This window comes from Lentinus tigrinus (genome assembly GCF_003813185.1).
Source record: "Lentinus tigrinus ALCF2SS1-7 unplaced genomic scaffold L226scaffold_73, whole genome shotgun sequence".
NCBI lineage: Eukaryota > Fungi > Basidiomycota > Agaricomycetes > Polyporales > Polyporaceae > Lentinus > Lentinus tigrinus.
In genome coordinates, this window is record NW_027137982.1 from 1 (window position 1) to 20007 (window position 20007).

Here is a 20007-nt window from a genome sequence, read left to right on the forward strand (position 1 = left end):
GATGTTTACGCCGCAGGAGCTCTTAGGCGAGGCCGTGAGCTCCTTTGAGCCCCAAGGAGCGCAAAGGAGATCTCGGCTCACCGCCGTGGCGCTCTGTCGCGCACCGGAGGCGGCGGACCCAGAAGCCCCATTGAGCCCTATGGTGCCTTTGGGAGTTCATGGGCTCGCAGAGTGCAATCGACTCACCTTTGTTTGATTAGGGACCCGAAAGAGAGAGCACAGCGAGCTCCCGGCGGGCGTGAGCCAGCGCTCTCGCGCTGAAAGCTTTCAAGTTGACGGGGCGAGGTTGATCCCTCCACTGAACGCGATGAGGCTCTCCGGACATCCTGCGAGGGCGGGGTGGATCCCCGCCTTGTGCTCCTTGGGATCACCGGTATCAGGACCATGCTGGTGGTGGGGAGCTGTAAATCGTGCATTGAGAGCTTGACAAGGGGCGTTACAACGGCCGCAGCTGGCATGTCAAATATCCGGCATACAGAAACAGAGCATTTCCTCCCATATGACATGGTCAAGGGCACTCAGCCGGCACTTGACCTTTCAGCAACATTTCCGCCAAACAGAAGCATTCAGTACATACCTTTGTTCGGATAGTTGAATCGTCGGTCCAAAGTAAGGTTGTCGGATAGAGGTGGGGAAATAGGAGGAAACTACGACGATTTCCGCTGGTCGAACAAACAGAAGACATGTTATCTACCCGAGACATTCCCCGTGAATATACGCTCAAAGGTCAATGTATAATTTCCGACCACTGGCCTGCGCGATCGGAAATCACCAGGATATGTCACGTTTCCGTCACGGCAACACTGCCCCCCGTTTTGTCGGAAATTCTTCATGTCCGCCGGTTTTCCTCACCATTTCCCATCGACCGGATCCAGGCTTTGCCCGTCGTGCCACGCGCTCGCCGTTCCCCGGAGCCAAATTCCAGTACATTCACAACGACGGGAACTCTGTCGCCCCTTTGGCTATGAAACTTCAAGCCGGATGTGTCGATCGGTGGGCATACGAAGTTCACGATGATGGCTGAATTTGCGATTCCTCAGGGTGGAGTACATATGTCCCAGGTTGACGCGGCTGCACGTCTTCCAAAGACAACAGTTCACATGAGACCCACAGACTTCTGTTGATGTCCATTACCTTGATTTGCGACGAAGTCTAAGCGATATCAAACGGGTGCGCATAGTCATTTAAGTTTGAGTATACGCCGACGCTGATAATCTCATATGTACAAGGTACCATTAGAGCGATCTAGCCGCTCCAGGTGTATACACAGGAATCAGAAAATGACACAACCACAACCGGACGAGGAGGCTTTCGTTGGGGGCGACACCATGAATGCCATCTGTGCCCGCGGCACGGGTTCTGTTGATGGCGGCACGACCACGACGCGCCTCAGCTCGGGTATCTGCCCAGCAATCAACTTCTCATTGTCCTGGTCTGCCTCCGAGTCCTCCTCGTCTTCGTCATCCATATCCAGCAATGTCGGAAACATACCACTCAGCTCGGACCTGACCCTCTTGATCTCGTCCCGATCTTCGGCCGACAGCTCCTTGCTCTGAGATCTGTCAGCGGGGGGGCCGGGAAGGTTCCTCATGTCCCCTGCCTGAAATTGGGGAGAAATGTGCGGAGACCGCGACGCTGTCTGCAGACTCGAGGGAGGGAGGTCCCCGCGAGCTGACAGCCCATCCGTTTCAAGTCTGAGAGCGGCATATGGGTGATGTGGGCCCGTTTGATAGCCCGAATTCGCGGGCTTGCTATTCTGGCGCTGAAGGGGACGTGCAGGGCTGCGGTGGGACTGCGGAGAATGGGTTGCTCGCGCGGGGAGCCCAGTGAGAAGCTGACTACCAGCGTCGTGGGGTGGAGTCTGAGACATTATCGGACCAGCTGTGTGGTGCGGAAGCGGTCGTACAGCTGTGTGGTGCGGCGTCTCAGGAAGTGGTCGCACTGTGCGGCGCGGCGTTTCAGGAAGTGGTCGCACTGTGCGGTGCGGCGTCTCAGGAAGCGGTCGCACAGCTGTGTCAAGTTTTCCTGGAGGTAGATTGGACCTCTCAGGTGTCCATGGCTTATCGGGGTGATGCCGTGGCTGCGTATGGAGACGTGGATTGAGACTAGCGGAGGGCTTTGAGTTCGTGCCACTGGGGGCACCAGTCCTCCGGTTATGGTGTCTAGCAGATCCTCGAACAAGCTCCGAGGGTCGAGTCTGAGTAGAAGGCATGAGTGATCAGGATGTATGAGAATGGTCCAGGAGGTACTTCAAGTTTCGCTCTTATACAGACTCTCACTTCAACTAGAAACTTGCATCTACTCGTCCACGTTCCCCCTTGAACAATATTCGGTGAGTTCCTCAGGGCAACCAGTACGACTATTCTTTGCGTTGGCTCTCTCAGAAATTGACCCGTAGCTGATGGCTGTGGACAATCAGATATTTGCCTCTGAAGTCGCAGGGAGCGCAACGCGACTACGTGCTTTCGTATATCGTGGCAATTGCAAGAGCTTTCCCCGGCGCGGAGACAATAGTAGGTACCTAGCGACGAAAGCCCACGATCGATCAACTCGTCCGCCACGAACTCTGAGTCTTTCCAAACCCGCTACTTGCTGCTGGGATGTTGCCAGTGTCGCTCGTCAACATACTCAAGATGGCCCGCCCTTTGTCACCCTATCGTGTTGGCATGTCTCCGAGCCATAACATGTTGTTCCAACCGGGTCGGTGTACGGCGTGGAGGTACGTCCACCATCGTTGTTACCCACAGCACGCGGAACCTCATGAGGTACATCGGTCGATAAGGATAATTATTGAAAGCGCATCGTTTGTCGCTGCTTCACAACCGTCGCCACAGCATACACGTCCACATTGGACCCGCTCACCGCTTCTCAGCGGCAGAAACATAACAACTTGCCCAAACAGGACTGTGAATAACTCTTCTGTGAAGCATGCGTCCGTATGCACGTCTCCGTCGACATGCCCGGTAGACTCGCTAGGCAGGACTGATGTCCCACAGGGGATGCTCGCGCTGTGGCGCGGCCGGTATACTCCTCCGAAGGTACAGCTTCCTTCGTAGGTCTCCAGTACTGGTCAACCTCGACAGTCTCCACTCCCCACCCGCCCTCTTCTTCCCATCTCCGCTTCCACCCGTCGCCCAGAAGGGTGCAGTTGGACGAGATGATGTCCGACTCGCCATCAGACCTCTCGTCGTTGGCGATGAGCGAGGTCTCGTCCACGCTGTCTTCGATGTTCTCGAGAGGCGAATCACGGAAGACGTATCCTTCCGGGCTGTCCTCTGCGAACATCGTCGAGAACAAGAAGGAAGGGGTGAAGGGACGCATAAACTCGGATCCGGAGAGGCGTAGCTTGAGGCATCCGCCACAGTCGTCCTGAGGGGCTGAGGGATGCTCAGGTTCCTCGAGCTCTTCCAGCGAGCAGTCTCGTAAGAGCGACTCGAGAGAATCATGAGGTGTGCACGGGCTGTCGGGTTCGGGATAGAGGTCATGGAAGTTCCGAAGGCCGAGCGATTTGGGTAGTGGCGGAAGTGGACACTCTCGCCCGGATGAGGAGGTTACAACGTGTCGCGGAGGCGTTTGACACTCCCAGCTGTCCGGTCGTACACTAGGGTCAAGCTGTGTGTGCGAGGATAATGCGTAGGGCGGTTTCGGGGTGTATAGGACGGCAGGAGGAGGGAGGGATATTGTTCGAACCATCACAATGGTTGCGGAGGCTCCTGTAACGGCGTTGGTAGGAATAATGGGCTGTGTTGCTTGCAGATGCTTTTATGTGCGAGACGGTCGCAGAGAGAGCATCGAGGATCGAAGTATGGGATGTGCATATCGTGCTGGTTGCGGGGTCTGGAAAGAGTCCGCTGCAGTATAGGCGTATGTTGACAACCTCTGCCACAGTGCCTGTCTGAGAAAGTGTTCCGCAACATGCGGAACAATAAGCGGAAGATCGTAATGGAGAGCGTGAATGCGGCAGTACTGATGGGCGGCGAATTGCTTGATGCCGCGTTTTGCAGCCCAGCATTTCGCTCAAGCCTCTCGAAGGAGATTATCATTCAGTTATTGTTATTTGAAAGTACTCGCTTGAACGTGTATTCAGGTCTATCGCCCAAGAATAGTGCTCATGAGGTCATGCGGCGCGGCAGGAGGCTGGTAGAGACTGTATCTCGATCTATCGGCAACCGCCGCTTTGCGCGCTCGTATGCTCGACAGCATCGCGCAGGCTGCTGCTTTGTACCATCTCCCTCGAATTTCACGATGCTCTGCTCATCATCTTCCAGGACTTCTTCAATGACTACACCTACTTGGGCTGTGGCTATGATGTCCACCTCAACGATATCTGTTTCTGCAGGAGTACCCGAGGTCTCTGAGGCAGCAATTTAATGACTATCTAGTGCGTGCCACACTTAGGATTGGAAGAGATCGACTGCACGCAGTCAGTATGGCGGAGAATTGAGACTACGCGAGGAGAGGGATGCGGCTTTGCCTGACTGGCAATAGGTGAGTTTCAGTGCCCTACGTCCTAGCTAACATCACTCATGCGATCGGTTTCGCCCAGTGTGCTCCGTGACACATACAGATACATCCATGTATTCTCTTCCTTTCACATGCAATGAGAACTATACGTGATTTAATCGGTGGTCTCTCTGTGTCCGCCGCACAACTTTGCCTGTCGCGAGCTGGCTGTCTGCGAATGCTCGTGAGTCACTGCCCTCCTTTGTTTTAGAGTCATGAATGTCTCTTTTACCTCCCGAGAACGAACAATCCATTCTCCCTGTTTCCCGACCTCTCCTGCGGGAACTGCCTCTGTCCGAACAAGCCTCTCTGTCCGAACACGCCTCTCCCGCGCCCTCCGAGTCCCTACCAAGACCTCTTCCGGCATGCAACCGTTCGGCTCCCACTCCCACAAGATGTGACTGAGCAGCAGAGTCCGGAAGAAACGAAGCATGTCTCGTTCTAGGCCCTCCTCCAGTATGGCGCAGGGGTCGATCGTGGCTTCCCAGGCCTTCCTTGTCGCATGCTCGGCCTGGACGCACCCGCCACATCTGGATAGGAAACGCACGTCCATACCGTGCCTACAGACTGGCCCGGCTGGTGGTGAATGAGGGAGGTCTGTGGAGGAGAAATCGCTCTCAGGGCGATTCGGTCGCGTCTGTGCACGGCACGTCGCAGAGGGATGGATAAGTGTGGCGGGTGGCATGGCGTAGGTGCGTTCTAACAGGTACGTGTTCCCCATCCCACTGGTTCTTACATGTTCACGTCTTTTGTGTAGGTTGTGTTCTATAACGAGGGTCTGCCTGAGTGTGAGGTATTGTAGTGACCTAGGGCGTTGACCCAGTTGCGTACCCTGGAGACGGTTTCGCTCTGCTCAGTGCAAAATGCAGAACATTATTGTGAGTCTCCTACCCCATTTCCGCTCCACCCCTCACATTCCGAGTTGTCCGACAGCACCGGAGGGAAGAATTGAGGTGCTCCGTCATTGCGAATATCGTACTGATCGGTATTGCGACAGCCGGAGTGGTCAGTCTTTCCCGTTGTGTTCGTCCTCATGGCGGGTCGCTGATGTCGCGCAACTTCCACAGCGCGCGTACACTTAGTCGCTCTGCTTGCACGTCAGATCTCAGCTTGAGGCTCTTTCCACAACGATCCCGCTTCCGTCCTCACTAAACGTTATGACGGAACCTAGACAGGTGCTGGACATCGCACGAGGCCAAATATGGTAGAGTCTGCAACTCGTGCACTTCACTTCGTATGTCGTCTTAAAACTCGGTATTGCTGATCTTAGCCGCACACTGTAACTCGCTCAGATCGTGCTATGCTATCGTCTACTCGAATGAATGCGGGGCCTTGGAAATACATGGAGTCACCAACTCGCGGAACGAACGTGTCCTCCTCGCGCGCCTGCGCGCCATTCCATCGTCCCCCGAGTTCTGTTCCAGGATGTTGGCCGCTCTCTTCGACTTCAACTTCCTCGTCCCACCAAAGCAGTTCAGCATACCGACAGGCGTTGCTTCGTGCACTATGTACGGTTCTTGTCCCCTTGGTTTGGGCGCATCCGTGGTCCCTGTGTGACGCGTATCCCCTCCAGCTAGTCTCTTCGGGTGCGACGCCCTCCCCACAGGATGCCTCCTCGGTTTCCCTGTCCCTCCATCGCGCTGCAAGACGTCCATCCTGCCATCACGATCTGGCGGCGGCGTCCGCGGGAACGGCGTCGGCGGCGGTAGCAGAAGTCGGTTGTCGTGCCCCTCCTTCGCCGACATCCTCGTGCTCCTCTCCCTACTGCCTTCGTGCGTCGCGGTGGCGATACGCAGGTCGCCACGCCGTGTGATGGTTCCATCGCTACGAGGAAGCGGTGACGTAGGTGCGGCGGGCTCGCAGGTCAGAGTGGGAGAGGCTGCCGCGTCCTTGAGCTCCTCACTGTGGACTTCCGTTCGTCGAGTCAGTTGATCAAGAGACGAAGGAGGACTCGTGGTATTAGGGGAAGATGAGGCACACTGTCGAGGATCGGGAAGGGGTCGTAGACGTGGACGGGCTGGCGAGCGCGGGGGGAGAGGCAGCGGAGGGGTAGGCAGCGGTCTCTGGTGGACCTTTGTATATCGCGCCAGTGAGTCTTGTTCATGGTGTTCGTTCAGCACCGTCTGCGAGACGCTACTGACCACAGAAAGAGGCTCTTGGCATGGGGACCTGTCTCCGTCTACCGGAGACGGAGGGAGGGGTATGTTTGACCAGTTCTCCATGCAATCTCCGACGCCGGACGACAGGGTCTCCACCGGTGACGAGAGGGCATCCTCGAATACGTCTTCCTCGTTACAGTCGGAGACTGGAGCATCTCGCTCATCCACGGAAGCATCTATCGACGAAGGTAGCGGTGCGGCCGGTCCATGAGAGAGGCTCGGAGAGCGCTGGCGTGGCGCGCCATCATTTTGGCGGGTCGTCGTTCGTCCTCGGCGCGTCATGTTAGTCTCGTGGCTCGAAGCGGACTCGTGCCGCTGGACTGTGGCGAACATCGCGGGGCGCGGGAGCTCGAACGCGTTACGTGCGCTCGCGCGGGGTTTGGTGTTGCGCAGTGCTGGAGCGTTGGGGGCGCGGAAGGAGGGCATGATGGGTAGTAGGAAATTTGGATGGACTGCGCGCTGCCATAGGTGTGCTGTTATATCTGAAGCGGGGACGGGGATGGCCACTTCAGGCGGATTATTGTTTACTCGCAGGTGGCACACTGCTTATGTTTATCCGTTGCTATACGTATACCGGATGTGTTATTTGTATCCATTCTACCATGGACGTATGGGTGGCTGTTAGAACGAACAATAACTTGCGTCTCTGGCGACTCCGTACGAGAGTCGCAGTAGGTAACAGTGTCATACTGGCTTAGGGCTAGCGTAGTACCGTTACAATCCACAACGTATTGTCTTCACGCTTTGGTCTGTAGCTTCGATCTAGCATGCCTTCAGAGCCTCAGCTTGAAGAGAAGCAAGAGGTCGGGGAGTTCGGTATATTCGTAATCTAGATCCGGGAGACCCATTTGCGGTAAGCCAGCGCTAACGAACTGTATTGCACTTCATCCTCGCCCGTCATCTACATATCGTGTTATCACTTCTACCAGCTCACTGTTCATCTAGAAACATATGCTGCAGTCTCGTCTTCCCCCATCTCCCTTCTTGTTGGCGTAAAGACACCGGCATAATACGGATGCCCCCTTCGCTCCAGCGAACATCGACGCTTTACATGGCATTTTGAAAAACACAATGAGGAGCACAGCGAATATATGGGCGTAGTGAAGAGAGATGATATATGTTGGAGCGGATGCGCACAGCGAACGGATCTATGCTGGTGAGTGCTGGTCAGGACATCGTGTCAGGCCCTATTTCGTTGAACTTGATGCGCATCGTCTACGCGCAGCCCAACTGCATGGTGCTCTACATGTGTTTACATGGCGAGCTACTCTGTACGAATTACATTACGGCTCCAAGGGCATTCACGCGCACGTGTATCGCCGTTTGCTGCCCCAGCTGCAAACGACATCCAGGACGGCGCGCCTCAGTCGTGTTGCCACGAAGGTCATCCACTCTCTCTGGCAGAAGTACATTCCTAAACGTTCCGCATGTGAGTGACGTCTATGCGTGGTATCTCGTCGCAGGTACTCACTCTGCATCCCAGCCCACATGCGGAGTCCCAAGCATCCTGTATGACTGCTCCGCTTCTGTCCGTGTGGATATTGCGAGACCCGCCATTCTCGACATGGCGCAATAGACCTGCCCTCGGGTCGTCGGTTTCAAGTTCCTCAGCCTCATAAGGAGACTCTGCCATCCTTCCGACGTCGCCCGCCTCTGGTGCGAAGTCCGCGTCCACCTCCTCTACCACAGCCCACTGCGGAGTACCCTCTACCACCACGATCTTTGGCCGCGATGCCTCTACGAGCATGCCTGGATCTTTGGACCTTGACATCAGCGTGCGTATCTTCTCGTGCGCACTCGCCTCGTCCCTTCCTTTCACCAATTCGTCATCCGTGATCGCTCCTGCCCTGGTCCAGATCGGATCAAGATCCCTTGCGGTATACCCCTCATCTTCGTTCTCGTAATCGGAGCAGTCGGCGGGGAAGTCGAGAGGGAGGAAGAGGGATGAGAAGTGTTGTTGGAGGTCATGAAGGTCGGAGGGGCCGGACGCCACGTTGACCGGTGCAGTAACCTCGTGTGGCGGGGTGTCAGATGGCGCATTCGGGGGGAAAGGACTCTGTGCAGAGTTGAGGAAGGATGGGGTGCGTTGGTCCATGGTTCGCGCAGCGTTGCGAAAAAAATACTCTCATGTTGGTCGCACCTGTTCCCTATAAAGTGAGTCGCCCTGTCTTTATACGGCTGGAGTGCTACAATTGCGTTGCCCTCGAGAGCCTGTTGCTGCGAGGCTTCAATCGTGGCATCATTGGGCGGAGCAACGTCGCCGAGTACAACGTTTTGTCGTCCTGGAGGAGCGCCGCCTTTTGTGGAGCGGAACGCTGTCTAGACGATCTCGGCAGCCTCTGACCGTCTTTCCATAGCAGATGCGCCACAGTCAAGGTGACATCCAGCCCCGTAATTGAATATTCTACTCCAACGCTTTCCTCTGCGCTCGCGTTGGCATGGGTATGTCGGCTGTATGTCGCGCGTCAGTGCGTTTCTGACCACTATCCTGCAGAGAACCGGGATGGCTCATGTCGGCCGTCCTTGCATTGGACCGTCTCTTCCTCCCATCTAGTATCAATGAAAATCCGTGTGTTGCATATCGCACGATTCCAGCTATGCTATCGTCCATCAAAGGTCCGTCTATAGGAATACACGCAGTCATCAACTCGCAGAATGAACCAGTCTACGCCATGTCGTTGTTGTACGGCTTGCAATTCAACCTACTCGGCTCCTTCTTTGGTTTGGAATTCCTCGTCTTGCCCAAGCCGATAAGGCTATCCTCACCCGTCGCTCCATGCATCACCTCCGACTCCCTGTCTCTACCTCGATGCCTCCTTGGCTTGCCTAACCCTCCATCGCGTTGCAAGACCTCCATGCTGCCATCAGAAAATGACGTGGCGACCACGAGAACGGTCTTCAAGAGGCGGCGGAATCTTGTCCTAGGCGGCGCCTTCCTGCGCGTCAGACCTACAACGGTACCAAGCGCGGAGGAACGTGGCGACTTCCTCGTCCTTCTCCCGCCTAGTCTATGCTCCTCGCAGCTCTCTCTAACCAGCGATCAGCAAGTCGCCACGCCGTCTGGCCTCGCAGCTGCTATAGCAAGGGGGACACGGAGCGGAAGGCTACTTCGCCGTCGAATGCAGACACTGCATGTGTCTAGCCGTCGCTGCTGCTGCTCTGCGTGATCCATCCATCGCGCTTTTGTGCGGGCGGATACGCGCAAGAGCGTTTGACGGCGGATGCATACGTCCGGAGCTCGGGAAGAGGTCGCAAATGTGGACGGGCTGGCGAGCGCGGAGGGATAGGTCAGCGGCCGCTGGTGGATTCTTGCATGCTATGAAGCCGCAGACGATCGGAAGTAGGGAACGGGAGCGGGTGACTAGCATGAAGACTTGCCTCTGTCGGTCAGGTCATGGCTGTGACCTGTCGACGCGATGGGCTGGTTCGTGCTGCTGCTCTCAAAGGGTGGAGTCTCGACCGACGATATCCTCGCAGCCGCCTCCGTATGTCGAGTTGGAAGCCCAGCCATGGAATGAGTAGATCGACCTCGAGACGAAAAGCGTGACGGGATGGCGACGCGTGTGCGGGAGGAGCGCGCCTGAGCGGTGAGTTCTTGAGTTCGCTCATTTTCTCTGTGTTTGTGAGGTACACGTCTTGCTCTCGTTTGAGAGGCTGAAGGAGTTCCATAGGCAGGGTACAACCGAGAGATTTCATCGCGACACGGCGGGCCAAATCATCTGGGAGGGTTAACAGTATCAGCTCGCGATCCGGGAGACGTGAAGATAGTTGACTGACAGGACTGCGACTACCAATCCACGCCCACTTTATCCCACCCGTCTGATTCGTCTCCGGGCCTGTCGATGGAATGCGGCAAGTTGTCGAAATCGATCCCAACCACTTGTTGTGGCACATATTCGTAACAGCGCGCCCACATCAGCATCACCCGTCGAAGTGTCGGGGTCGCGCGCACGATGTCTCGGACGCACTGATGGAGGTCTTTCTGCAAGAGCATGTCCCGGGTGTAGCAGAATGTCCTTCTCATACGCGAGGGAGCCAGGCATCTAAGACGTGTGTATGTTTCGCTCTCGTCTTGTTGGTTTTCGTGGGTTTGCATCGACATGTTGGCACATCGGAGCTCGAGTCGAAAGGACACCACTGACATCGGGCGCAGCATCTCCGTGACATGATTCTGGTAAGAGTAATGTTTAAGTTGTAATTCAGGGCATGGCACAGGACGACTTACAATACATTCCTCCAGATCGAAGATGTGTTTCACGATATTGATCCGGATCTCAAGCACTCTCAAGGCCTGAGCCCAGGAGTCAGACAATTGTGGGGGTACGATGGGGATGTAACCTCTGCCTTCATAGATTTTCAGGCAAAGGCGCAAAGACGAAGGTTGGGTATCGGAGAGGATTGACGATAACATGGTATACTCTGCTGAACGCTTCCCTCCTGTGCTCAGCAGGTGCAGACGCTCCACCCGACACGGGAGCGCAAGGACGTATGCGTCGATGATAGTGCCCCTGAACGACTCCAGGATCGTCCATGCAAGGGTCTTCCTCGTGGTCTCCCGCTTGTTGAGGTCATGCCAGTCCTGGATAGTGCCACACATACGGCACTCCTCTATGAGTGTATCAGCGGTGTGTCGATAACGAATCCACGTAGTGCGTTGAAAACCGCATCGGAGGCGCCTCAGATTAGGAAAGCAGAGGAGGTAAGTTGCGAGGTGTGGCATTCCCTCAGAGTAGAGCGCCATCTGAAGTTCCTCCACGAGGGGATAGATACGGATCCCACCCCCTGCTGTATACTTCCCATCAACGAATATTCTCCGTAGTGAACCGGTCAGCTTGGACAGCATGAAGATGGGATCTTGGTCGCGCATATATAGGATACTTGGGCCCGGGCTCGGAAAATTGAGGAAAGGGATGCACATATTCACCGAAGTCAGAGGTGATCGCATAGCGTGGAGCGCATGATACAGTATTTGGTAGTAACTCGGGTCATCGCCTTCACAGAACCCCAATCTGAGGTGTTGCAAGGAGGTTAGTGCCGAGAGTGCAGAACATAGGATGCGGAGGACTGGTTTAGTCACATTCATGAGGGAACTGATCTCGAGGTGCTGAAGATGAGACGACTGAGAAAGGACGCTGGCAAAGAGCCGAGCCGAGTCTTCCTCCAGATGGTACATATCAACGGATAGACGACGCAGGTAGGGGAGACGGGTGATAGGATCGCCCAGGACGAAGCGGCAGAAGGGAGCGACAAGGTGGGGCTGGTTCATGAAAAAGAAGTTGACATTCACGGTGCGACTCGGAGACAGCAAGCGTCGGACTCCCTCGGCCCGCAGGTACTTGCATGTTCGCGCTATGGCCGCAACCGTGCGCCAAGCCTTCTTACTACCCTCGTCGGCCAGAATGTCCATGACTTGCACCAGAATATCATGGTTGATGCTGCGGGGACCCGAGACGTCGGCCATCGCTGAGGTAACGACTGAAGTCAGGACACTATGCAGCCCACATACAATCTGAGACATACGTATGAGCTAGTCGTTGTGCGATGGGGAACGGTACGACAAATGATAGTGCACTGAGAGTGGAATTGTGTGAAGTGCGCCTTAGAACGAGTCCGAACGAGAGGTTCATCACGATTGGTATACGATCACACCAGACACGCCCGCGCGCAGACGGCCCGGCCATGCCGTGGATAGTGCCTATTCAAAAGTCCTCTAACATGTATACATGACTGTAGATATCAACATGTCCGGAGCGAAACCGTCATTGACTGCAAGGTCAATGAAAAGATGGCCTCTACGGCATCAGATTTTGATTGTGTGATACCCGCAGACGAGCTGGGTGAGAACAGGAACATTGTAAGCTGTTGACAACACATTGTGTCTTTGATTTCATCCTGGAAGAGAGATTAAGCAAAGCGTGGCCAAGTAACATTGAAACATGACTCACAAGGACAGACAAGACGACCATGCATTCGTTTTCATCAACCTCAACTTGCAAAATCTCTGGATCACAAGCCAGAACCACCTCCATGAACGCTTTCTTGGTGACCTCCTCTTGGAGGGCAAATGAAGGCAATCGAATTCTAAGGAGACGGATACGACCCTGGCGGACCAGGCATACTTTGTGCACGTCGCACAGATCCCCGTGCAGAACATTCAGCAATGGCCACACCCTCGGAGCCCCGTCATCTGCCAAGTCCTCGCCTTGAGATGGAACCATTTCACCGCCGTCGCCTCCGAGGCCCGATGATGGACGCGCACCACAGTCTACGACAGCGACCGTCCCGTCCGACGGGTAGACAGGTTGCCATTCGTCGTCTGGGGAGACGGCAACGACGCTGTTTCCCAGCACGGACTCGGATGCGGAACAGCGGCCGGTAGTGGTAATGGTAGTGGCGTCCGCCACGCTGATGGAGCCGTGAGCAGGACCTTGAACGGGCAACGTGAAGACCTGACGTCGACCTGAATGTGACACCTCGGGTTGTGCTTGCTGTCTGGTGGCGAGGTTCTGCGGAGCCAAGTACAGCGCTGCCAGAGCCGGCAATCGGGCTGCGTGGCGGAGCATGTAGTTGATGACTCTGGAAGCCGTTACTACCCTCCATGCACGGAGACATGGGGAGGAACCTTGAGGGATGTCGGGGGATAGCCATGCCGTGAAATCCTCGGCGACGGGGAACGTCTGCTGTCCAGGAACAAATGTGGACGCTGCCGAGTGTGGCATAGACGGCAAGCACCGGGGAGGACGTTGGGGAGTAGATGCGTTGGGAAGAGTAGCGGAGTGGGCGTGCTCTAAAGGTAGAGCGAAGAGGATAGATGCAGAAAATTCCAACGCAGTGCCATGATTTATACCGGGAGCGGCATGGATGGGGCAACACAACGGAAAAAGAGAAACTCACCGACGTGGCAAGCACCTGCCTCCTCGGGGCGCAAGAGCAAGTGGGGCGTAGGAAGAGGCGAGACGCCTCTTCATGTCCTAATCTGCTTCCTCGACGTCGCGTTATGGTGGACCCTTGACGACCTGATAGGATTGTAGACATCGAGATGCATTCTGCTTGCAGGTCCTGTTCCATTGGGGGCGCGGTCCTGCTCCATTGGGATCGCGGAGATGATCTTATGTGGGTCGTCGGTTTCACATTTGATGCTGAAAGGTAATGGTAAGCGCGGCAACATGCATGACAATAAATATTTTGACCTTCTGGGTGGAACTCGAGATCTTGAAGTGTCAGCGAGTCTAGGGCGCCACGGCGACGAGGTAGGATACCTCGCGTGGTCCAAGGGTCGCCGCCCAATGTTCCCGGCCTGTGGAGGTGACATATGCAGTTATGGAGCAGCGAAGACAATTCGAGTCGATGACAGTTCAGCGTGGAAGTGAGGACAGGCGGGGCTTACGCCACCCTCGTCCATATACATATCTTGGCTTTGCACCGCTTGAGTGTGAACTGCGGTCCTGCCGCGACCGAAGACGCGCAGTAATACATCTTCGGATCCAAATACATCCAATAGAGGCGGTAGAGAAGAGCGAAGAGAGAGGGAGGTCACGGTTACGTTTCCGCCACGTGCAGGCGCCTTAGGATCTAGCCCCCGCAACGCCTCCTACATGGAAATACCTCTCCTCCTGCTCCTACATGGATTGCCGAGACCAGTGCGACTCAATGGTTGTGCCCCTGACGACTATTCTCTTGAGCTGTTATGCACGCAGACTCTGGCATCGCTCACTCTGAGTAACTGTGGCGGATCGGCACTCCTGCGCCCTCCTCAGCTTCCGGCCGCACGATGACTTTCCTCCTACTACGAAAGGAAAGCTAGCATGCGTGGCACATCAATTGTCTGGCACCCTCAGCACTCTCCCCAGTGTCGACGTCTTCGGCACAAAGGCGAGTACAGAAGCGGCAGGTCCTTCCAGTACACAGTTTGGGGCTCCGACAGCTCGCCGCAGCGGAAGTCTCAGTCTGATCTTGACCATCTACTCCGTCCCATCCTAATTCTTGAACACGGGCCTCATCATTCCACTTCCTTCGATTGCGCGCTCACGCAGGCTATCATTTCGCACAGGCCGCGCGTCCAGGGACGTACGTGGTGTCCGGAGTACTCGGGTCCGACGACCTGAAAAGACTCGAGGGAACGTCATCATTGTGATTGTCCGTCGAGCATCGCAAGTATACGGACTCGAGGTACGTGATTGATGGGTATTCTGGGATCAGGAGCAGCGTTAGGAGGATCTATGGCGATGGATGGTCGGGACTCGCCGCCGCCTCAGCATCACCGTCCGGTTGTGCCAACGTGACACCGTAAACATTCACCTGCTCGCAAAGTGTACGGAGCATACGGGGCATATTTTCCCTACGCGTGATGGCAACGAATGTGGCGACAGGAGCTCGTAGTCGTGAGAAATCAGGCGCTCACCAAGCAGGTACATTGGGGAAACGTTGGGGCGCCGTTTCTGGTCCATATCGTTGCGTCAGCCGGATCACTATCTTCTGAATCCAGCCAACGTCCAAAAATCCTAGTCGACTCCTTCAGTAGACCGCGCTTGTAAGCCTCGAACAATAGATTATCGGATACCTACTTGTTCTGCACGGATTTGAGCCCCGCGAGGTCGAGGACGTCCGAGTCGCTGCATAGATATATCATAAGTCAGCAGCTCTCCCAAGATATTCCAAAAACAAAATAACACGAACAGTGGCATCGAATTGTTCGTGTCGGACGGGCGAACACAGTGGTAGGGTGCGGGGCCGTTCAAGCAAGTTGAAAACGCGAAGCGCCTGCTCCGCATAGACCCGTGACACCGCTATCCGTTTCCGGGGACCCTGGCAAGCCGCTGCCAGTGCTGCAGACTTGAGGCTTGTTCCATGACCGTTCTTCTTTCATTATGCTGGTCGTCGTGCTCATCTAATTTGAGGCTCGTCTGTAATGCTACTCAGGCTGGGTACTCTGGGTTATCTCTCATCCGTATGTTGTGAGTACTCGGAGCATAATTCGAAGGCCATGAACTAACACAGTACATATTGTCATCCGCGTAGCGGAAACTTCACATCGAGCACAGGAGCTATAAGATACTCATAGCAAGCTACTTTGAAGACATGCTGTCCATTGTCATCGATTCGCACCGAACAAGCAGCTCCTCCAGCAACAGAATCCGTCTTTTCCGCCGGATCTCCTCCATCCGACTGTCTCTCTCCGCCACTCGTTTCCTCTGGACTCCTCGCGGTCGCGGGTGCATGCATATCATGTCCCACGAATGAGCCCGCATCCGGTCCCACAGATCTCCGCTGGGGCGATTCGGCGCGTCGTCCGTTCGTGCGACCGCGGCAGCCCGGGACCAGCTCGCGAGAGCATCGTCGTTCCAGTACGATGTCGGAGACCAGCCAAGTACGGGCCTAGGTGCGTGTATACTCGATTCTGGATGCGTTTGATCGGAGTTGGTCTCGGGGAGCGACTGTGGCGGAGAACTGTGTTCGTAATATCCGTGTTTTCGGTCATCCGTGAGGATGTTCAGAAGCCTGCGTCGATGCGCAGGATAATCCTTCGCCATGTCCTGTGCGAACCATTGACGGTAGATGTCCACGCACGCGAGCGGATCCTCGGTGTCCGGGAGAGACTGCGGCGAGGGCTCACGGCGCCTCCGTCCCTCCGCGAGGATGTCGAGGAGGCGGCGGCGAGCTGTGGGCTCGTGCTTCGTCATGTCCTGCGAGAACCACTCGTGGTATATGTCGAGGCAGGTCAACGGGCTCTCGTGCAAGCGTGTCGGCGGCAGGGGCTCGCAGGGACTGGGAGTGCGGAGCGAGGACGAGGCGGGGTAGGAAGACTGGGAGTACACGCTTGGAGAGGAGGCGAGCGAGTCCATGAGGCGAGGCAAGCGTCCCTGGCTTCTGGAAGTCCACGGTGCGTTGTTGGGGCACCGCCGCGGCCGAGAGACATCATATATACTGCTGTTGAGGCCGTGACAGGGCCGTTTGTCTCTGTAGGTTGCGGGCTTCATTGGGGTGCGACAATAGTGTACACCTAGCGACCGCGCGCCGAATAGTAGTCTGTGTGGGACGTCTCCCCCATAAAAGCTTGCGGAGGAGGGTATCACGACTGTTGTAAAGTGCGGTATAATAGGCGATAATACTGTGGCGGTCGTCGGGAGCGGTCGAGTGTCGCCAACTTTGCTCAGTGTTGTGTACGTTGCTATTATTCAAGCATAGAACAATCGGCTACTCTGGAACGGGCACGTTGCAACTTGCCTCTTGTTCGCCACAGTCTCAAAAGACCCGTTCGACCTATGCTTCTGCTTCCGAGTCAACGTCTGATCCTCCTCATGCTAATTAAGGTCTGCCTGGACTCGATACTCTCTCCTTGCGCGGCCGCCTGTGAGAGTGTGGTGTTCTCGCGTTCCCTCGTGCACGAGCTCTGGCGTCGACGGCATCGAGGAATACGGTTGGGATCCGTGCCGATCTGCTTGATTTCGATGTCCTCTCCTCTCTTCTGATCGTAGTTCCGCGTCGAGACGGAGATGCGACTTTGCTGAGACTGCATTTGTGTCTTCAATCTATTCCTAGCATTGGACTCTGAGATGCGGAACCGGGCTGGCGACGAAATACTGAATGTTATCGGGCATTCATATTCGACTCTATCGGACCACCTCAAGAGGCGTAGATCAGTATGCGCTCGACGTCACAAGATGGGCAGGTACTGTACTACCCTTCGCTGGTCCCGTCTTGAATTGATGAAGGGACTGCGGCGAATGCAGGTTCTCCAGTGTGCCTGTCGGAGGTTGCAATTTCCCGATACGGATTACGAAACGTATTAGTAAGCGACTACCTAGACGTTACCTACTTACTCTAGAATATTCGCATTATCCTGTATAAGAGCGCGTCCGTACGACGCGTTCTCCATCCCCAATTCACTTTTCTTCTCTTTCTCCTCGCTCTCGCGCTCGAACTTCCAACAGTGCCTCCTCAGCGTAGCGATAAGCTGTTCACAATGAACGCAATCCACAAGTGTCGCGCGCAGGTGGACGCATCGGATTGGTGTGCGCTTCGGAGCTATCAGAACACTGTGGCCATATTTCGTATGACAAGTCCGAAGTGAGCCATGCGACTGACAAGGGCGACGTGAAAATTAGACATTGGGAACTTGAGCGTGTCTCGCACTATACAGTATCTAATTTGTTTTACCCCTTCAGGCATCGTCGTCCGAGTCCATCTCTCTCGGGAAATTCGGTCTCCATCTCTCATAATGCTTGGCGGGTTGTAGCGCCTGGACCGGGATCTGTTGCCAGGTGGTGCGAACAGTGTTGGCTACCGTCACAGGAGCTCTCCTGCTTTCTGAGGTGGATGTTGTCGATGAGCGCTGTTTCCATCTTGTCATGGCGATAATCCACGGCGTTACGTTCGTGTATTGAACAGGAGGGTCGATGGGGGCAGCATCATTACTGGAGTCTGTGTGGACCCAGTTGACGTCTTGTCGTGTCATCTCGCAAGCATCGATGACCTTCGTGGCTGCAAGCAGAGCACACTCGAATGACTCTTTCAAATCATTCTCCCAGTCTTTGCGAGCTTTCGATGTCTTCGAGTACAGTTGACAGAGTGATTCGAGGACGTTATTAAGGTCGACGGGAGACCTGTCTCGGCGATGGTCATGAGCATGCCAGGAACGGGTCAAATCCCTAATCGCAATGCCGAACTCTTCTGACCAAGGAAGCTTCTTCAGCCTGTCGTGCGTACTTTGAAGCGAGAGGATTGCGTCGGTGATAGTTGTATGGGACGTGTGGGAAGATGTGGCATCGGGCCTTTCCTCAGCTTATCAAGCGCAATGTTCGTTAACAGGAGACTCAGGAACCTCAACAAATCGAAACCTACCATTGAGTAGGTCGAGTCCTTTCTCACAGATGCCCTGAACGAATTGAAGGTTTCCCATAAGTTCCCAGCGATCTTGTTCCGTGGCGCTGCTCCGGTCTCTCCACACGGTAGCCCACTGTTTGTCTGAACCCGGTCCATGCAACAAGTTGTGTATGCCTGTGAAAAGCCTCTCGGCGATTATCCACAAGTAGATTGCATCTACATCTTCCTTGTTCGCAGGCTGCTGTGACTCAGCTGTGGCGACTTTAGTCCGTAGATTCATTGAACAAAGCTTGAACGAGCTTACCTGGATTGGAGGGAACTTCCATGACGTTCGACTCGAACTGTGGAAGGGCAGGTGTAAGCGACAAGGCATGATGAAGAAGGGCCGAAGGCCTTGCTTTATATACCTGATGGAACGCTCGTGATAAGGTTCCCCGCCTCCTCCCATCTGGTCCACATAATAACGATCGTCTGCTGACATCATGTCATGCTCACATCTGAGGCAAACGTCCACGTTTATGGATGGTGTGAGCCTTGAACTCGCTTCGCCCACCCCGGCCACCTTACTGGCCATATTCGGTCGCCTCTGCTGTGCGGGTCGCCACACCACGAGCGCATGAAATATATAAACCTTGACGTCGGAGGTCTCCGACAGGTCACTCGCACCCGGCTCACGTTCTGGTAGGGATGACGATGACATCTAAATTGGGAGAGCGTTGCATTGCGTATGCGTAAAGTACATGCACTCGAAATCAAAGACCGCCCTCAAGGCCTCCCCATGAAACGATCTAGTCCGCGAGGAGCGCTCCAATCTCGCTCGCATGTGCAGTTAGACGTACCGTCACACACGACCCGCTGAACGAGATCACCTCGAGGACCCGCGTAGATCGACGGGAAGTGGACGCCGCGGCACGAAGTGTGGCGCGTCCACGGCTTTCGCGGGTGGCGGTAAGGCTCTTGGAATATGGCCGTTATGGCCGAAGGATGCGAGAGCGGAGGAAGGTAAACTGGGTATAACGATGCCGTCCGCGCAGGACCGGAACGCTGACGACCATAGCCCCCGGATACTAGCTCGAGTGGTGTGGCGGAAGACTTGCTACTAGTGGTCACAGCCGAATTGACTCGCTCAGTGTACAGCGAGTTGGAGCGCACACGCGGGAGGAGGTAGAGCGCGGTGGGAGGGATGGGCCGGGTAGGCTGCGGTTGAGAAGACGAGATGTCTCGGGCGTTGGAAAGCAAGCTCTTCTCGGGCTTTGGCGGCTCGGAGAATAGGCTCTCTCGCCGGACCGTCTCGCCACCGACGTGCGGAAGCTGGCCGCTGTTTGTCGTGGTAGAGACAGGATCGGGAACAGAGAGCGGAATCTGGTGACCGCGGGCTTTCTTGTTCCTCTTTCCGCCCTTGACCATGGCTCTACTGGAAAGTGGTGGGATATCAGACTGAGGATGTCGCGGACGGGTTCAGAGGACAAGGGAAGAGAGGACCGTTTGTGGCGGATGAGATTCTGGTGGCGACGTGCGCGCC

General features: G+C 55.5%; 9 protein-coding genes across 9 annotated transcripts; 2 read left to right on the forward strand and 7 right to left on the reverse strand.

Moving 5' to 3' along the window:
- Positions 1 to 1273: 1273 nt before the first annotated feature.
- Positions 1274 to 3693, reverse strand: L226DRAFT_576670 (uncharacterized protein; the record flags this gene model as incomplete). Its single annotated transcript, XM_067685407.1, has 2 exons — positions 1274 to 1552; positions 2995 to 3693. 2 exons carry the CDS (start codon positions 3691 to 3693, stop codon positions 1274 to 1276), a joined length of 978 nt encoding a protein of 325 aa, XP_067528671.1.
- Positions 3694 to 5813: 2120 nt separating this feature from the next.
- L226DRAFT_576671 (uncharacterized protein) lies at positions 5814 to 7088 on the reverse strand (the record flags this gene model as incomplete). The annotated part of the gene is made up of 1 exon (XM_067685408.1): positions 5814 to 7088. The coding sequence occupies one exon, from the start codon at positions 7086 to 7088 to the stop codon at positions 5814 to 5816; it is 1275 nt and encodes a 424-aa protein (XP_067528672.1).
- Positions 7089 to 7549: 461 nt separating this feature from the next.
- On the forward strand, positions 7550 to 8335 carry L226DRAFT_368038 (uncharacterized protein). The gene is made up of 2 exons (XM_067674276.1): positions 7550 to 8091; positions 8146 to 8335. Exons 1-2 carry the CDS (start codon positions 7780 to 7782, stop codon positions 8236 to 8238), a joined length of 405 nt encoding a protein of 134 aa, XP_067528673.1. The 5' UTR covers positions 7550 to 7779; the 3' UTR covers positions 8239 to 8335.
- Positions 8336 to 8939: 604 nt separating this feature from the next.
- L226DRAFT_368019 (uncharacterized protein) lies at positions 8940 to 10097 on the forward strand. The gene is made up of 2 exons (XM_067674274.1): positions 8940 to 9104; positions 9157 to 10097. The coding sequence occupies exon 2, from the start codon at positions 9173 to 9175 to the stop codon at positions 9827 to 9829; it is 657 nt and encodes a 218-aa protein (XP_067528674.1). The 5' UTR covers positions 8940 to 9104; positions 9157 to 9172; the 3' UTR covers positions 9830 to 10097.
- A 69-nt stretch (positions 10098 to 10166) lies between these two features.
- L226DRAFT_368022 (uncharacterized protein) lies at positions 10167 to 12253 on the reverse strand. The gene is made up of 4 exons (XM_067674275.1): positions 12183 to 12253; positions 10888 to 12125; positions 10440 to 10833; positions 10167 to 10381 (listed from the first exon to the last, which is right to left on the reverse strand). The coding sequence occupies exons 2-3, from the start codon at positions 12121 to 12123 to the stop codon at positions 10450 to 10452; spliced, it is 1620 nt and encodes a 539-aa protein (XP_067528675.1). The 5' UTR covers positions 12124 to 12125; positions 12183 to 12253; the 3' UTR covers positions 10167 to 10381; positions 10440 to 10449.
- A 145-nt stretch (positions 12254 to 12398) lies between these two features.
- L226DRAFT_576673 (uncharacterized protein) lies at positions 12399 to 13381 on the reverse strand (the record flags this gene model as incomplete). Its single annotated transcript, XM_067685409.1, has 2 exons — positions 12399 to 12554; positions 12608 to 13381. 2 exons carry the CDS (start codon positions 13379 to 13381, stop codon positions 12399 to 12401), a joined length of 930 nt encoding a protein of 309 aa, XP_067528676.1.
- Positions 13382 to 15534: 2153 nt separating this feature from the next.
- Positions 15535 to 16873, reverse strand: L226DRAFT_541009 (uncharacterized protein). The gene is made up of 2 exons (XM_067681983.1): positions 15681 to 16873; positions 15535 to 15616 (listed from the first exon to the last, which is right to left on the reverse strand). The coding sequence occupies exon 1, from the start codon at positions 16502 to 16504 to the stop codon at positions 15728 to 15730; it is 777 nt and encodes a 258-aa protein (XP_067528677.1). The 5' UTR covers positions 16505 to 16873; the 3' UTR covers positions 15535 to 15616; positions 15681 to 15727.
- Positions 16874 to 16908: 35 nt separating this feature from the next.
- On the reverse strand, positions 16909 to 17219 carry L226DRAFT_541010 (uncharacterized protein). Its single transcript, XM_067681984.1, has one exon. The coding sequence runs from the start codon at positions 17176 to 17178 to the stop codon at positions 16942 to 16944; it is 237 nt and encodes a 78-aa protein (XP_067528678.1). The 5' UTR covers positions 17179 to 17219; the 3' UTR covers positions 16909 to 16941.
- A 604-nt stretch (positions 17220 to 17823) lies between these two features.
- Positions 17824 to 19892, reverse strand: L226DRAFT_527441 (uncharacterized protein; the record flags this gene model as incomplete). Its single annotated transcript, XM_067679112.1, has 5 exons — positions 17824 to 18443; positions 18504 to 18737; positions 18790 to 18826; positions 19039 to 19163; positions 19325 to 19892. 5 exons carry the CDS (start codon positions 19890 to 19892, stop codon positions 17824 to 17826), a joined length of 1584 nt encoding a protein of 527 aa, XP_067528679.1.
- Positions 19893 to 20007: the final 115 nt, after the last annotated feature.

What these genes read in the sequence shown, in the direction of transcription:
- L226DRAFT_541009 (XM_067681983.1), bottom strand. Translation starts at nt 16,504, where the DNA reads ATGGACTCGCTCGCCTCCTCTCCAAGCGTGTACTCCCAGTCTTCCTAC.
- L226DRAFT_368019 (XM_067674274.1), top strand. Translation starts at nt 9,173, where the DNA reads ATGTCGGCCGTCCTTGCATTGGACCGTCTCTTCCTCCCATCTAGTATC.
- L226DRAFT_368038 (XM_067674276.1), top strand. Translation starts at nt 7,780, where the DNA reads ATGTTGGAGCGGATGCGCACAGCGAACGGATCTATGCTGGTGAGTGCT. An exon ending in CATTCCTAAACGTTCCGCAT is followed by an intron (nt 8,092 to 8,145) that starts GTGAGTGACGTC and finishes TCTGCATCCCAG; the next exon opens with CCCACATGCGGAGTCCCAAG.
- L226DRAFT_368022 (XM_067674275.1), bottom strand. Translation starts at nt 12,123, where the DNA reads ATGGCCGACGTCTCGGGTCCCCGCAGCATCAACCATGATATTCTGGTG. An exon ending in TCGATCTGGAGGAATGTATT is followed by an intron (nt 10,834 to 10,887) that starts GTAAGTCGTCCT and finishes TACTCTTACCAG; the next exon opens with AATCATGTCACGGAGATGCT.
- L226DRAFT_541010 (XM_067681984.1), bottom strand. Translation starts at nt 17,178, where the DNA reads ATGCAGTCTCAGCAAAGTCGCATCTCCGTCTCGACGCGGAACTACGAT.